General features: G+C 34.8%; 1 protein-coding gene across 1 annotated transcript in view; it reads left to right on the top strand.

Annotated features, from left to right (window-relative positions):
- PDGFRA (platelet derived growth factor receptor alpha) overlaps positions 1 to 14,633 on the top strand; it is a 50,605-nt gene extending 35,972 nt beyond the window's left edge. Inside the window, 10 exon segments of the mRNA XM_053700263.1 lie at positions 207 to 317; positions 422 to 575; positions 2,588 to 2,754; positions 4,515 to 4,624; positions 4,720 to 4,842; positions 5,630 to 5,741; positions 7,276 to 7,375; positions 11,733 to 11,838; positions 12,137 to 12,372; positions 12,626 to 14,633. Of these exon segments, the coding sequence (XP_053556238.1) occupies positions 207 to 317; positions 422 to 575; positions 2,588 to 2,754; positions 4,515 to 4,624; positions 4,720 to 4,842; positions 5,630 to 5,741; positions 7,276 to 7,375; positions 11,733 to 11,838; positions 12,137 to 12,372; positions 12,626 to 12,773 (1,367 nt within the window). The 3' untranslated portion in view covers positions 12,774 to 14,633.
- The last annotated feature ends 1,330 nt before the right edge of the window (positions 14,634 to 15,963 follow it).

The raw sequence follows: 15,963 nt of genomic DNA, 5'->3' as shown, positions 1-15,963 counted from the left end.
TGTCTTGTCACACAACACGAAAATGATTCACAGATGCAGATGCAGTCTACTGTTACCCTGAATATAACTCAAGTGAAAGCTGAGCGAATATTATTATAGGGTAGTCATTATGTATTAGTGACATCACCCAAGTTTTTTTTTTTTTAATGATGAGAAGTTTAAGGATTGTGCGTTTATTTCTCAAAAACATTTTTTTTAATCAACAGCCACTGCTAGAACAAGTGAAAAACAAGCTTTAATGTCTGAACTAAAAATTATGACTCATCTTGGAGCTCATTTGAACATCGTGAATCTATTGGGAGCGTGTACGAAATCAGGTATGTTTGTTATGGTTACGTTCACAGGTTATTTGATCAAGGGAATGTACACTAGTTAGCTTATATATGCATTAAGTGCTCATGTTTTCTATTTAATTCATTAGGGCCTATTTACATCATTACTGAGTACTGCTTCTATGGAGACCTGGTGAATTACTTACACAAAAATAGGGATAACTTTCAGACACGGCACCCAGAGAAACCGAATAAGGACGTGGACATCTTTGGATTTAACCCTGTTGATGAGAGCACACGGAGGTAGGAAGAAAGTCTAATCTTTGGTTAAATGGAGAGTAAACCACTTGCTTGAATTTACTGCATTCCATTTTGTTAGAAAAAATCCCAACTAAGATTAAAATGTATAGATTGTGCAGCTGGAGTGTTAATCCGTATTTTCAAATATCCTTTCTGGTAGCCAAAGACTTCAAGGATACTCAACATTTTTTGTCATCCATATTATTATTATTATACTTTATTTATGAAGCGCCAACATATTCCGCAGCGCTGTCCATGGGTGCAATTCATTTAAATAAAACAATGATATAAAACTTATAAGAAACAGGGCAACATTTTACAAACACATACAGGAGGAATTGAGGGCCCTATTCCCGTGGGAACTTACAATCTAGAAGATGATCTATATGAAAGAAAAGCATAAAAACGTGATGATTTTGTTTATTATTTGTATAAAAAGAAAGAAAGAAAAAGCTCTTTAAATTGAAATTGAAATTAATAAAGATTTATCACAGTTCAAAATGTAAGAGTGTTGGTATTCTGTATTCAAATGGCCTCTCATGGGGGAAAAGTAAAATTTTCACATTTAAAGGGATAGTATACTATAATATTTGCTTTCCCTTAATTTATTTCCAAATACTTGTTATACCAGCTGCATAGTATAGAATGTATGAGAAAATGCATTTTCAGGTTTATTTGTGCATATAAAATTGCTGGTTTTGTGCTTTGAAACCACAGCCTATTGAATTGGGTTGAGCTTGGAGGTAAAATGAGATCTCATTATGTTATCACTTTGTGTACACACACTTGCTTCCTTATCTTATATCTGTATTGTAAACCAAAACCCAATACTTAGAGAGAACAATGGCAAATTAACATTTTACTAGTTATCTCTTCTACACCCCACTGGGAGTGTAATATCTTCTGCTTGCTCTATTTACATAGCCATGGCTTAAGTCCAGAAACTTTCAGTGTAGGTTGGGATCCCACAGACTAAACTAGCTATCTCAAATGTCGAAATAATCGTAAATGAGCTACTTGTAAACAATTTAATACACTCCAGCAGGTTAAAGTGGATCATTAAGAACAAATTAAAGAGAGAGAACATGTTTTGGTAAATTGTCCCTTTAACCCCTTGAGTGTTAACGATGGCTCGGAGCCGTCGCAGAGTTTCCCACTCTGGTGCTAACGGCTCAGAGCTGTCTCTAGCACTCTCCCACCATGAGGGAGATCTGGGGGCTCCCACCCTCTCCTACCCCGGCGATTGGGCCTGCATAGTGACAGGCATCACTGGGACTTCACGTTTTGCGCTGTGATGTCACGCGCAATGACGTGATAACATCACCACGCAACTTTAATAAAAATTTACAATACAAAGTATAGGGAAAGGGGGCATGTTGCTTAGATTACCTTTGGAAAGGTAATCATCTAACATTTCCAATGGCGTAAGTCTTGGGGATCTGGAAAACAAAATACAAAAGTTAAAAAAATAAATAATTAAAAAAAAAAAAAAAAACTTAAATCACCTTAGCACGCAGGTGTAAAAATGCTTAGCACTAAAAAAGGTTAAATTACAGGAAAAGGGGGCACAATAAATAATGAAAATGCTTTGCACGTCTTTTGGACTATGCATAATTATCATTTTCAGAAGTTTACATTTTGAATTAAATTCATCACTATCCATTAAAAAGTGATTAGAAAACCTGGCTATCACATGGGTTTCAAGTCACACTGCATATACACCAGTCAGTCATATTCATTGATGAAGTTTAACACCAGTATTCCAATACAACAAAAAAATCTTGAGCAGCTTTTCAGATGGTTTCTGTCATTTTCTATTTCAACAACCTTGACCAATCAGAAAACCTATATTAGCCTGTTTTTAATGTTTTTTTTTTAATATTAATAATATTAAAATGTAATGTTTAAAATCTATTTGAATGTGTAGTGAATAGTATATAATTATATATGTAATCTGGGACTGGTACATTATTAAGTGTGTAACATGCCTAATGCAGAATGTATTTTTACTGTAGCTATGTCATTCTATCATTCGAAAACAACGGTGACTACATGGATATGAAGCAAGCTGATACCACCCAATATGTCCCAATGCTTGAAATGAAAGAGGCCTCAAAATATTCTGATATTCAGAGATCTTTGTATGACAGGCCTGCATCATACAAGAAGAAGCCAATGTCAGGTAAACAGAACTATATTATGGTTTTGTAGTTTTATAACATGCTGCAATGTACCAGGCAATATGAACTTTAAAAGCTGTATAATTAGATTAGTGCATTACATTGCAATTTTTTTCCCAGCAGATTCATTTAAAGGACCAGTCAACACAGTAGATTTGCATAATCAGCAAATGCAAGATAACAAGACAATGCAATAGCACTTAGGGGCCAAATTATCAAGCTCCAAATGGAGCTTGATGCCCCTGTTTCCGCGCAAGCCTTCAGACTCGCCGGAAACAGAAGTTATGAAGCAGTGGTCTTAAGACCGCTGCTCCATTACTTGTCCGCCTGCTTTGAGGCAGCGGACAGAAATCAACCCGATCAAATACGATCTGGTTAATTGACACCCCCTGCTAGCGGCCGATTGGCCGTGAATCTGCAGGGGGCGGTATTGCACAAGCAGTTCACAAGAGCTGCTTGTGTAATGATAAATGCCGACAGCATTTGCTGTCGGTATATATCGATGTGCGGCGGACATGATACGCTACTTCGTATCATGTCTGCTCGCACTATGATAAAGTGGCCCCTTAGTCTGAACTTCAAATGAGTAGATTTTTTTCTGACAATTTTAAGTTATGTCTATTTCTACTCCCCCTGTACCATGTGACAGCCATCAGCCAATCACAAATGCATACACGTACCATGTGACAGCCATCAGCCAATCACAGATGCATACACGTACCATGTGACAGCCATCATGCATACACGCTTATTCTGTAAATATTTGCACATGCTCAGTAGGAGCTGGTAACTCGAAAAGTTTAAATATAAAAAGACTGTGCACATTTTGTTAATGGAAACAAATTGGAAAGTTGTTTAAAATTGCATGCTCTATCTAAATAATGAAACTTTAATTTTGACTTGAGTGTCCCTTTAATAAGGCTATATTACTGGATAAACTGGACTTTTTAGAGATTCCTGTAGCCAGTCTGCCAGTTAATTTGCCCAGTGTACATTTGATCCTTTTAATATCTTTTGATACACAATTTTCTAGTGCTTTTTTGTTGCTTTTACAGTAGTGTATACTGAATCTCTGAGTCTTAAACAAAAGTTAAAATAAAAAAAAAACAGATTCACAGTTCTTCCTATATTTTTTCAATGGACATGAAAGTGATGTATTAACTTTGTATGTGCTCCCTCAAGGCAAAGTGCACTTGGGGGACTGCTGTCATATGGAATAATAGCTTGAGTACTATGATGTTTTAGTTGTTGGCTGATGACTGCTAGAAAAGGGGTGCGTTTTTTAAACTATACATGCAGAACATCCATATTTTAAATGCCTGTCTGTACTGCAGTCCTTATTGACAACTGGAAGTTGTCAAATTAATGCATCACTCCAATTTACCTGTTATCTGTCTCTTCCAATTTTTGGTATTATGTAAATAAACTGTAGCTATATTTTTCAATAATTACAATTTCAGTATTTTCATCACTTTTTAAACCACTTATTATAGCCTATATTCATTAATACTTGAGATACTGGTGAAATTGCTATGTCAGAAGTAATTGTCAAACTCAGACACTGAAAATGGTGTAAATCCTACAATATGCTAATAAGATCAACATGCTTTTTGACTTGCTGGACCCTTAAATATTGTTGAACATCCTTATTTCAAATTAAGATATATTTGCTGAATTTGTATTTTAAAATGTACTTCGCTTATATTGACACTACTTTTTTTCTCTGTAAAATTTAATTTTTTTTTTCTTTTCTCAAATCTAGAAGTGAAAAATATTCTCTCTGATGATGGTTTTGAGGGCCTCACACTGCTGGATTTGCTAAGCTTCACTTACCAGGTCGCACGTGGAATGGAATTCTTAGCATCTAAGAATGTAAGCACAGACCAATAAATGAATGCGTTAGCTCTATAAATGCATCCTTCGTCAGTCTGTCACTCACTGGTGATTTATCGTCTTTCTCTATACAGTGTGTGCATCGGGATTTGGCTGCTAGAAATGTTCTTCTCGCTCAAGGCAAGATTGTGAAGATCTGTGATTTTGGTCTGGCCAGAGACATAATGCATGATTCCAACTATGTTTCAAAAGGCAGTGTACGTATCAGTTCTGCCTTATATTCTATTGAATAATTATTTAGGAAGACTAATACTTTTGTGACAGTTATTATTCATTCTAAGTTCCAAACCTTGACGTTTATAAGAACTCATCCATTCAGTTGGGGTTAAAGGTGTTCTCTGTCCATTTAAATCACCTACACTGTTCAAAAGATCAGTCTTGTTGCAAACTGCTTATGTACAGTATTGCCATAATATGATATGATAATTTAGATCAGGTAGGACCAAAAGGTAGTCTTTACTTGCTGACCAGTATCAGCAGAGGTTGATAGTATAGGCTCAAGCTAAAAGAACTGAAAACTGAGTTTTGAAATCATATTCTGCACCACTACAGTGGCCTCAATTTAAAAAAAAAAAAGAAAATAGGTGATTCAACACAATAATAATCCTTCTGTTATATGAAGCTCAATTTGGCATGCAAACCCAGATTTTCTTACACATAGCACATGTATAAGTATATCACACTGACACATTTCACAAAAGTATAGGCACCAATGATTTAGATCACCTGCTTTTTTCGTGAACCTCTTGGTCAGTACTCAATGTTGATTAGTGTGGGGCTTTTGAAAGTTTGGAGAGTTGTGTTTAAATATAATCAACTGATTTGTTTTTGGATTGTACATTAGACAACAATAATAATACTAGTTCCACTTAACTATATTTAATACTATTTAAACATTTAATAATAAGAATACTTACTATGTTCTTATTCCCCAAGTATCCTTATGTTAAACCAGAGACAACTGACTGTGTTTGTTATCTACAGACATTCCTTCCAGTGAAGTGGATGGCACCTGAGAGCATATTTGATAACCTATATACAACTCTAAGTGACGTATGGTCATTTGGTATTCTGCTCTGGGAAATCTTTTCACTTGGTAAGTGTACTTTAACTATTGAAAAAATAAAATAAAATCCAGTATTATACCAGTTGTAACCTTGTTCCTCTCTATATAACAATCTCTATTTCACAAAGGTTTGTACACCACAAAATCAACACCCTGCGCTTGTACCTGTCTAGTGCATTAGCATATGCACAAGAACATACGCATATAGAAACACAGATTTTGACACCAGATAACAGCCAAAAGTTCCTATAGTATAGTCTACTCGTATTTTATCAGCTTAATATGCTCTGAGATCAGCACCTAGTGTGTTTTAAACATCCTAATCTCCATGTTAAAGGTGTGTTACACTAGTATGCCATCTTATATTGTCCGTTCAACTGGAGATATAGGATGAATCAAGGAACTCCTTAAGTGGGGTGGGATTGGACTGTATGTATTTTTTTTACTCATTCAAATAATAAAATAAAAATGTTTCCCTTAACATTTGTTTTACTATTCCAATGTTTCTATAAAAATGTTAACATTTCAATATCAAATCTAACATTAAATAAACTTATTGTGAAGTCTATGGGAATAAGTACTTAAATGTTACATTTGACAAAGGCAGGATTAATATTCCAATGTCACATTTTACATTCTTTAAGTATGAACTAATTCAGCCAAAAGTGGTTATCTATAATTAATGTGCTGAAACATCTGCCATCCTCCTCAAAGGAACTGTAAAGTCAAAATTCAACTTAAATGGATTGAATAGAGCATGACATATTAAAAGAAATATGCAATTTACTTCTGTTATCAATTTGGCTGTTTTTATTCTATTTTAAAAATAAAATTAGTTAAAAATAGTAATCCTAGTTAAGCTCAGGAGCGTGCAAGTGTCTTTAGCCATGTGACAACAGGCTTTACAACTATGTTTATAGCAATGATATACATAGTTGCAAATATTTTTGCCATATAATTCTAGATGGTACCAGGAGAACAAAGCACATTTTACAACATAAATACATTTATAATCCATCATATATTTTAAGGAGCAAGTTTTAAATGTATAAAAAAGATATTTTTGTGGGTGTATAAAACTGTCATATGAAGTATAGAGTGCTTGCATTCATATATACAACCCAGGCATATTTTACATTACAGGGACGATAAAACAAATCCTAGTCAAGATGTACAATATTAACTTTAAAACTCCCTATTTGTTGATTCATGTATAAGAGCGTACAGGATTAAACCACATCACAGAAGAAATGTTTAAACCTGTATTCCTTTAAACATTATATATCATAAGATGTTAGTAATTCTATATCAATTTCACAAGGAATGCATCTAAAATTTGATATATCATAAACGTTTGCTCTTATTTTACTTTGTATCTGCTGTACCTAAATTGTATTAGCATTTGGGTGTAACTACTAGCAATGCGAGTATTCCGATCACTCACGTTCCTCACCAGTCTGTTCCTGTATGTTGTTGAGCTTATAAAAAGCTATAGATAATGTAGAAAGAAATCAGACCCACACAAAGCAAGAATCACATCTGACACTTACCATTCTGTCCTCAGGAGGCACACCATACCCAGGGATGGTTGTAGATTCTTCGTTTTACAACAAGATTAAGAGTGGCTACAGAATGGCAAAGCCTGACCATGCGACCCATGAAATGTAAGTAGTGGGTTTTTACAGAAACATCCTGTACCATTTTATCTTTATAATTCCGTTATTTCCTACCAACAAACAGTGGCCTAAAGTCCAATATTTCTTTTATTCCCTTTATTAAATCATATTCAAAAATATTTAGCAATCATATGGGCATCCATGTCAGTCTGCTACATATTGGCCACACATTGGTGTGGTTAGCATATTTTATAGACACTATTGATAAGTCTACCAACGTTTGCATTACTTTCACAAAAGGGTAACATCCGGAATGTTTTTTTTTTTTCTTTTTTGCAATGTAATCAATGTCCAATAAACCAATAAATGCCAGATATCATCACAGACAGGTTAAGACACAGGCTACAGCGATTTATTTTTTAGCTTTCTGGATGAAATTATATATTGATATAATGATGTACAGAGGATATGTATCAATATGTATTATAAGCAATAATGATCAACACTTTCTTTATCAAAACAGTTAATACATAAATAAATACAAATAAATGTAATAAAACATCAAAGTACAAATTTCAAACATGAGGACATTCATTTTGATGACTTAAAAAGTAATAAAAAAGGAAGCTGATAAATCTTATTCAGATAGTTTAAGTGTCAGATAAATTGTCTGGTTCCATCTGATAGGGAAAAAAACAGTGTTTAAGAGCTTGGAAAAAAGGAAAGATTTACAGGTATTCAAAATCCATTATTAACTGTTATTTATTGATTTATTTTTTTGGTGGATTCATATAAGGGTTATATCACACCACAATGTTAAACATTGACATGATCTGAAAATTGGGCATATTGTACTGGCTCTATAATGCCTTCTTGGTCCACAATAAAATGTACAAAAACATGATCGTCTAGATAAGCATAACATTTCTTGAGTAGTTATGGTGCCTTTGGAATTGACTGAGCTAAATAACAATTGTCTTTCAAAAACTTTCGGCTAGATTACGAGTCTTGCGTTAGCCTTAAAAAGCAGAGTTGAGGGGTCCCAACGCTGCTTTTTAATGCCCGCTGGTATTACGAGTCAGGCAGGAGAGGGTCTACCGCTCAATTTTTTTCTGCGGTCTTAGCTTACCGCAAATCCCCTTACGTCAATTGCGTATTCTATCTTTTTAATGGGATTTTCCTAACGCCGGTATTACGATCGCCTGAAAAAGTGAGCAGTAGACCCTCTCCTGGCAAGACTCCTACTACATATAAAAGTCAGTAGTTAAGAGTTTTATGGGCTAAAGCCGTAACATAAAACTCTTAACTAAAGTGCTAAAAAGTACACTAACACCCATAAACTACCTATTAACCCCTAAACCGAGGCCCCCCCACATCGCAAACACTTAACTAAAATGTTTAACCCCTAATCTGCCGACCGGACATCGCCGCCACTTTAATTAATGTATTAACGCCTAAACCGCCGCACTCCCGCCTCGCAAACACTAGTTAAATTTTATTAACCCCTAATCTGCCATCCCTAACATTGCCGACACCTACCTACATTTATTAACGCCTAATCTGCCGACCCCAACGTCGCCGCTACTATATTAAATTTATTAACCCCTAAATCTAAATCTAACCCTAACCTTAACCCCCCCAACTTAAATATAATTTAAATAAAACAAAATTAAATTACTACAATTAAATAAATGAATCCTATTTAAAACTAAATACTTAACTATAAAATAAACCCTAAGATAGCTACAATATAATTAATAATTGTGTAGCCATCTTAGGGTTTATTTTTATTTTACAGGCAACTTTATATTTATTTTAACTAGGTACAATAGTTATTAAATAGTTATTAACTATTTAATAACTACCTAGCTAAAATAAGTACAAAAGTACCTGTAAAATAAACCCTAACCTAAGTTACAATTACACCTAACACTACACTATAATTAAACTAATTACCTAAACTACCTACAATTAATTACAATTAAATTAAATAAACTAAATTACGAAAAAAAACTAAATTACAGAAAATAAAAAAAGAATTACACGAATTTTAAACTAATTACACCTAATCTAATCCCCCTAATAAAATAAAAAAGCCCCCCAAAATAATAAAATTCCCTGCCCTATACTAAATTACAAATAGCCCTTAACAGGGCCTTTTGCAGGGGCATTGCCCCAAAGTAATCAGCTCTTTCACCTGTAAAAAAAAAATACAATACCCCCCCAACATTAAAACCCACCACCCACACACCCAACCCTACTCTAAAACCCACCCAATCCCCCCTTAAAAAAACCTAACACTACCCCCTTGAAGATCACCCTACCTTGAGACGTCTTCACTCAGCCAGGCACAAGTGGTCCTCCAGAGGGTCTGAAGTCTTCATCCTATCCGGCCAGAAGAGGACCTCCAGACCAGCAGAAGTCTTCATCCAGGCGGCATCTTTTTCTATCTTCATCCTTCCGGAGCGGAGCGGGTCCATCTTCAAGACATCCGACGTGGAGCATCCTCTTCATCCGACGGCCGATGACTGAATGACTGGTCCTTTAAGTGACGTCATCCAAGATGGCGTCCCTTGAATTCCCTTGATCCAATCAGCCAATAGGATTGAGCTTGCATTCTATTGGCTGTTCCAATCAGCCAATAGCATGCGAGGTCAATCCTATTGGCTGATTGCATCAGACAATAGGATTTTTCCTACCTTAATTCCGATTGGCTGATAGGATTCTATCAGCCAATCGGAATTCAAGGGACACCATCTTGGATGACGTCACTTAAAGGACCAGTCATTCAGTCGTCGGCCGTCGGATGAAGAGGATGCTCCGCGTTGGATGTCTTGAAGATGGACCCGCTCCGCTCCGGAAGGATGAAGATAGAAGATGCTGCCTGGATGAAGACTTCTGCCGGTCTGGAGGTCCTCTTCTGGCCGGATAGGATGAAGACTTCAGACCCTCTGGAGGACCACTTGTGCCCAGCTGGGTGAAGACGTCTCAAGGTAGGGTGATCTTCAAGGGGGTAGTGTTAGGTTTTTTTAAGGGGGATTGGGTGGGTTTTAGAGTAGGGTTGGGTGTGTGGGTGGTGGGTTTTAATGTTGGGGGGTATTGTATTTTTTTTTTTACAGGTGAAAGAGCTGATTACTTTGGGGAAATGCCCCGCAAAAGGCCCTTTAAAGGGCTATTTGTAATTTAGTATAGGGTATGGAATTTTATTATTTTGGGGGGCTTTTTTATTTTATTAGGGGGGTTAGATTAGGTGTAATTAGTTTAAAATTCTTGTAATTCTTTTTTTATTTTCTGTAATTTAGTGGGTTTTTTTCTCGTAATTTAGTTTATTTAATTTAATTGTAATTAATTGTAGGTAGTTTAGGTAATTAGTTTAATTTAGTGTAGTGTTAGGTGTAATTGTAACTTAGGTTAGGGTTTATTTTACAGGTAAATTTGTATTTATTTTAACTAGGAAGTTATTAAATAGTTAATAACTATTTAATAACTATTGTACCTAGTTAAAATAAATACAAAGTTGCCTGTAAAATAAATATAAATCCTAAGCTAGCTACAATGTAACTATTAGTTATATTGTAGCTAGCTTAGGGTTTATTTAATAGGTAAGTATTTAGTTTTAAATAGGAATAATTTATTTAATTGTAGTAAATTTATTTAGATGTATTTAAATTATATTTAAGTTAGAGGGTGTTAGGGTTAGACTTAGGTTTAGGGGTTAATAAATTTATTATAGTGGCGGCGACGTTGGGGTTAATAACTATAATGTAGGTGTCGTCGATGTTGGGGGCAGTAGATTAGGGGTTCATAATTATAATGTAGGTGGCGGTGGTGTCCGGAGCGGCAGATTTGGGGTTAATAATATATTGTAGGTGTCAGCGATAGCGGGGGCGGCATATTAGTGGTTAATAAGTGTAAGATTAGGGGTGTTTAGACTCTGGGTTCATGTTGGGGTGTTAGATGCATACATAAAATTAATTTCCCCATAGGAAACAATGGGGCTGCGTTAGGAGCTGAACACTGCTTTTTTGCAGGTGTAAGGTTTTTTTCAGCCAGCTCAGCCCCATTGTTTCCTATGGGGAAATCGTGCACGAGCACGTTTTGCCAGTTTACCGCTATCGCAAGCAACGCTGGTATTACAGTGAGATGTGGAGCTAAATTTTGCTCAACGCTCACTTTTCTGAGGCTAACGCCGGCTTTCAGAAAACCTGTAATACCAGCGTTGGCTTAAGTGAGCAGTAAGAAAAAAAGGCTCATTAGCCCCGCACAGCCTTATTGACAAAAACTCGTAATCTAGCCGTTTATGTCCACATTTATTTTTTGTGAAATATTGTTAGACAAATTGTTTTTAATATCGTTGGTGTGGTAGTAATAATAAGAATAATTTTGTTTATTTTTTTACATATAGTTATGACATTATGGTGAAGTGCTGGAACAGTGAACCAGAAAAAAGGCCGTCATTCTACCATCTGAGTGAAATAGCTGAAAGCCTCCTTCCTGGGGAATACAAAAAGGTATAAAATATTTTATATTTTATGGCATATGTTTATGTAATTGTTAAGTATACATATTCTACATATTTTTATTGAAATCTTATTCAAGGTGAAGTAATAATAAAAAAATCTTTTAGGATGAAAATAAGTAAATGTATTATTAAAATTAAATAAAAACAGGTTTTATTCTCTAACGTAGAGAGTTTTTTTTATGCCTAGACAATCTTCAATATTCACATTTAACAACATATTTTTTTTATAAAATAAACTTTTTTAGTTTTTTTTTAATTCAATTTTAAATTTGGTGCCCCCCTTGCAGTGCTATGAGACGATTCTTCATGACTTCCTTAAAAGTGACCACCCAGCTGTCACTCGTATGAGAAGTGATAGTGACAATTCATACATCGGAGTGACTTACAAGAATGAAAACAAAATGAAGGACAGAGAGAGTGGCTTTGATGAGCAAAGACTCAGTGCTGACAGTGGTTATATTATTCCCCTTCCTGACATCGACCCTGTTTCAGATGATGAGTCGGGCAAAAGAAACAGACACAGGTAAAAATAAATAAATAATAAAATAAAAGTTTTTTTTTAAATGGAGACTTTTGACAAAATTTTTTTGACAAATTTTAAATTAAAAATTTAAACCAAACAATTAATACATTTATATTAATCTTCAGTACATATAGAGGAACTGCAGCAATAGATACATTGGTTAGTTTTTCTCTCTTGTGTATTTTGCTGTTATATTTTTTTCTCTGCCCAAAAATAAATTAATTTTAATGTTAACATATTTTGGTTTTTTTAGCTCTCAGACCTCAGAGGAAAGTGCAATTGAGACTGGTTCCAGCAGTTCCACATTCATTAAGCGAGGAGATGAGACTATTGAAGACATTGAGATGATGGATGATATTGGAATAGATTCCTCAGATCTTGTGGAAGACAGTTTCCTGTAAGACATCACAGAAGTATTTTTGCAAATAACTTCATAAAACAATAAGGGAAATTCCGGTGAAACTAAGGATTTCAATTTTTCATTTGGAAAACCACTTTTTATTGCATTAGACTAAAAGACGGTGAAATGATTGCCTTGCCAACTTAATGGTACTTTTTAGGACTTATTGAGTACCTCCATCACAACTGTCAACTGGAATTAATGGTTGTGACAAAGACCAATGTTTTAAGCTACTCCTCTCAGAACGTTTTTATCAAGCGGTACCTTGTAGCATCTCATACATGCACATTTTTTTTTATTTTTTTACATATGTGAATGAACGTCAATAGTAGCTCGTGTTTTCAAGGGCATTCATGAATACGAAGAACTGTAATCATACTGCAGCTGAATTTCATCATTGTAATTATGTAAATACAAAGAAATGATGTAAACATATTATTTGGACATACAGAGATGAGACCACTCCAGAGTTTTGTGTACGTCATAAGATTGGTTGCTGTTAAAACAATCATCAAACCCACTTAAAACCACTTTTGAAGGATTTAAGACTTATGGAAATGAAAATATTTTAATGAAACTTATAAAACAAGACTGCAAATACCTAGTTATAGGATATTGTCTCTGCTTTACTATATCATTATAAATGTTACTTTTAATGTAAGTAATTCCATATTAACATTAATACTAAACATTTTGATAACCTGGTATAGTACATTCAGATGAATTTTATGGATTATATGAACTAACAAGGATTTTTGCCGTGCATTTTTTTCCGTGGACCAATGCAGACAAGTGATTATAGTATAATACTGCTGATATTGTTCACAATCGATACATAATGACCACTGCAAGATATTTGAGATGAAACTGTGTTGTTGGAATGGATTGTGAAGAATTTTGCATAGTCAAATCTTAGTGCAAATATTCCTAATAACTAACAACTAATAGACAATTAACACAAAATACTCACAACATATTTATCAAGAACCAGTGGCTAAGTTTTTATTGATTAGTATGTCCATTTACTTTTTTTTGAAGAGTACTTGATATGGTATAAATGTGTATTGTTCTAATGATTAATTGAATTAACCACATGGAAAAAATAGTTGATGAGGTTAATTGCATAGGCAGAAACTACATGTTGTAATTTATGGCAAATGCTTCATTTTTATTTTGTACCAATTTCTGTTGGAAACAAATGTTATCACCCATGAAAAATCTGATCAATGTTTGTAACAACATTTCCAGCGACTTTTTCTGGAGTTTTGAAGTGGAAGTGGTTGATTTTACAAACAAAATAGAATTATAGTAAAATACTGGCTTAACTTGCACAACTCAAAGTCTCTATAATATGAACTGGAAAATGGTTCCATAAAGATAACCAAACCTCAGTCGATGGACCAAATCTAATAGATGCTTATATATATTTTTACATCTATAGTAGAAACACAATTTTAAAAAATTGTATAGTGGCTTTTTATTCTTTGCCACTATAATTTTAAGAATTTCTTGATTGTAAAAAAGAAAATCTCCCAGTTCTCATCTCTAAGATATAATCGGTTTTCTTAAAAAAAACCAGTATATTTTTAAACAACAATATAGTCTTTATTAATTGTGGTCTGTAAAAATAGTCCTAATACCTGATGAAGGACGTAAGCTATGATGATGTTATACATCGATTTGTATATTTTATTACTATATAGTCCTTAAATACTGCCAAACATTTATGTTACGCTGTATCACTGCCTTTGTTTATATTTGTTTTGACTGTGATGTACCCCACAGATGCGTTAACTTTTGCACTTTTAAATGTCCAAAATTATATTTTAGAATAATAAAAAAACTATGTTTCTAACATGGACTTATGACTTCCTCATGAATGTAAAGGTAAAATATATTATAGTGATCATGATTCTTATTTTATCTTAAAATTTATTTCCACTTTATGGAACAAGGAGGACTTAAACAGCCTGATACCTCAAAATAATTTAGTCTTTTTGGGGACATTTTGGTTTAGAATATAGTTCTCCATATCTCAAATCTTGGAGAACTACAACTTGGGTAAACTTAACTTTAAATGATATAAGTTTGTCACCTTTTGTTCTTCTGCAGTTTCTGTGCATATCAGATCTGTATGCCTGAGAACCAGCTGATACAACATAACATTTTTAATAATTCTACTTTTATGAAGCATTACATCAAAATATAGACTATTTGTCTGAAATATGATAATTGATCCAGTAATCATAGGGGCCTATCAATCAAGCTCCGAAAGGAGATTGACGGCCCATGTTTCTGGCAAGTCTTCAGACTCGCCAGAAACAGCAGTTATGAAGCAGCGGTCACAAAGACCGCTGCTCCATAACCCTGACCGCCTGCTCTGAGCAGGCGGACAGGAATTGCAACAATTCAACCCGATCGAGTACGATCGGGTTGATTGACACCCCCTGCTGGGGCCCCATTGGCTGCGAGTCTGCAGGGGGCGGCGTTGCACCAGCAGCTCTTGTGAGCTGCTGGTGCAATGCTGAATACGGAGAGTGTATTGCTCTCCATATTCAGCGAGGTCTGGCGGACCTGATCCGCACTGTCGGATCAGGTCCGCCAGACTTTGTTAAATAGGGGCCATAGTCTCCACTCTTCTGGGATATGATTTTTCAGGTTCTTTGAAGAACAAACTTGAACTTTGGCATTAATACTCTCTGTAGCAATCTATTAGACACGTGGCTGTTTAAAGGGATAGGAAAGTCAAAATGAAACTTGCATGATTCAGATAGACCATGTAATTTTATGACACTTTTAAATTCCCTTCTATTTTCAAATGTTCTTCATTCACTTGGTATCCCTTGTTGAAAAAGAATACACACATATCCTAGTGGGAGCTAGATGCTGATTGGTGCCTGCACACATTTGTCTATTGTGATTGGCTGACTAGATGTGTTCAGCTAGCAGCCAGTAGTGCAATGCTGTTCCTTCAGCAAATGATAACAAGAGAATGAAACAAATTTCGTAATAGAAACAAATTGGTAAGTTGTCAAAAAAATTATGGGCCAGATTACAAGTGGAGCGCTTTCATTAGGGGGACCATATTGCCACTTTAAAAAGGAACACATATGAAAATATGTCAAGGCTGTTTTCAGGGCTGTTTAAAGAAATGTTTTGTATAAGAACCCTGACATATGTATTTTTCATAT

Source organism: Bombina bombina, chromosome 2 (genome assembly GCF_027579735.1).
Source record: "Bombina bombina isolate aBomBom1 chromosome 2, aBomBom1.pri, whole genome shotgun sequence".
Lineage (NCBI taxonomy): Eukaryota > Metazoa > Chordata > Amphibia > Anura > Bombinatoridae > Bombina > Bombina bombina.
The sequence above is the reverse complement of the archived record's forward strand: the minus strand, read 5'-3'. Positions and strand labels throughout refer to the sequence as shown.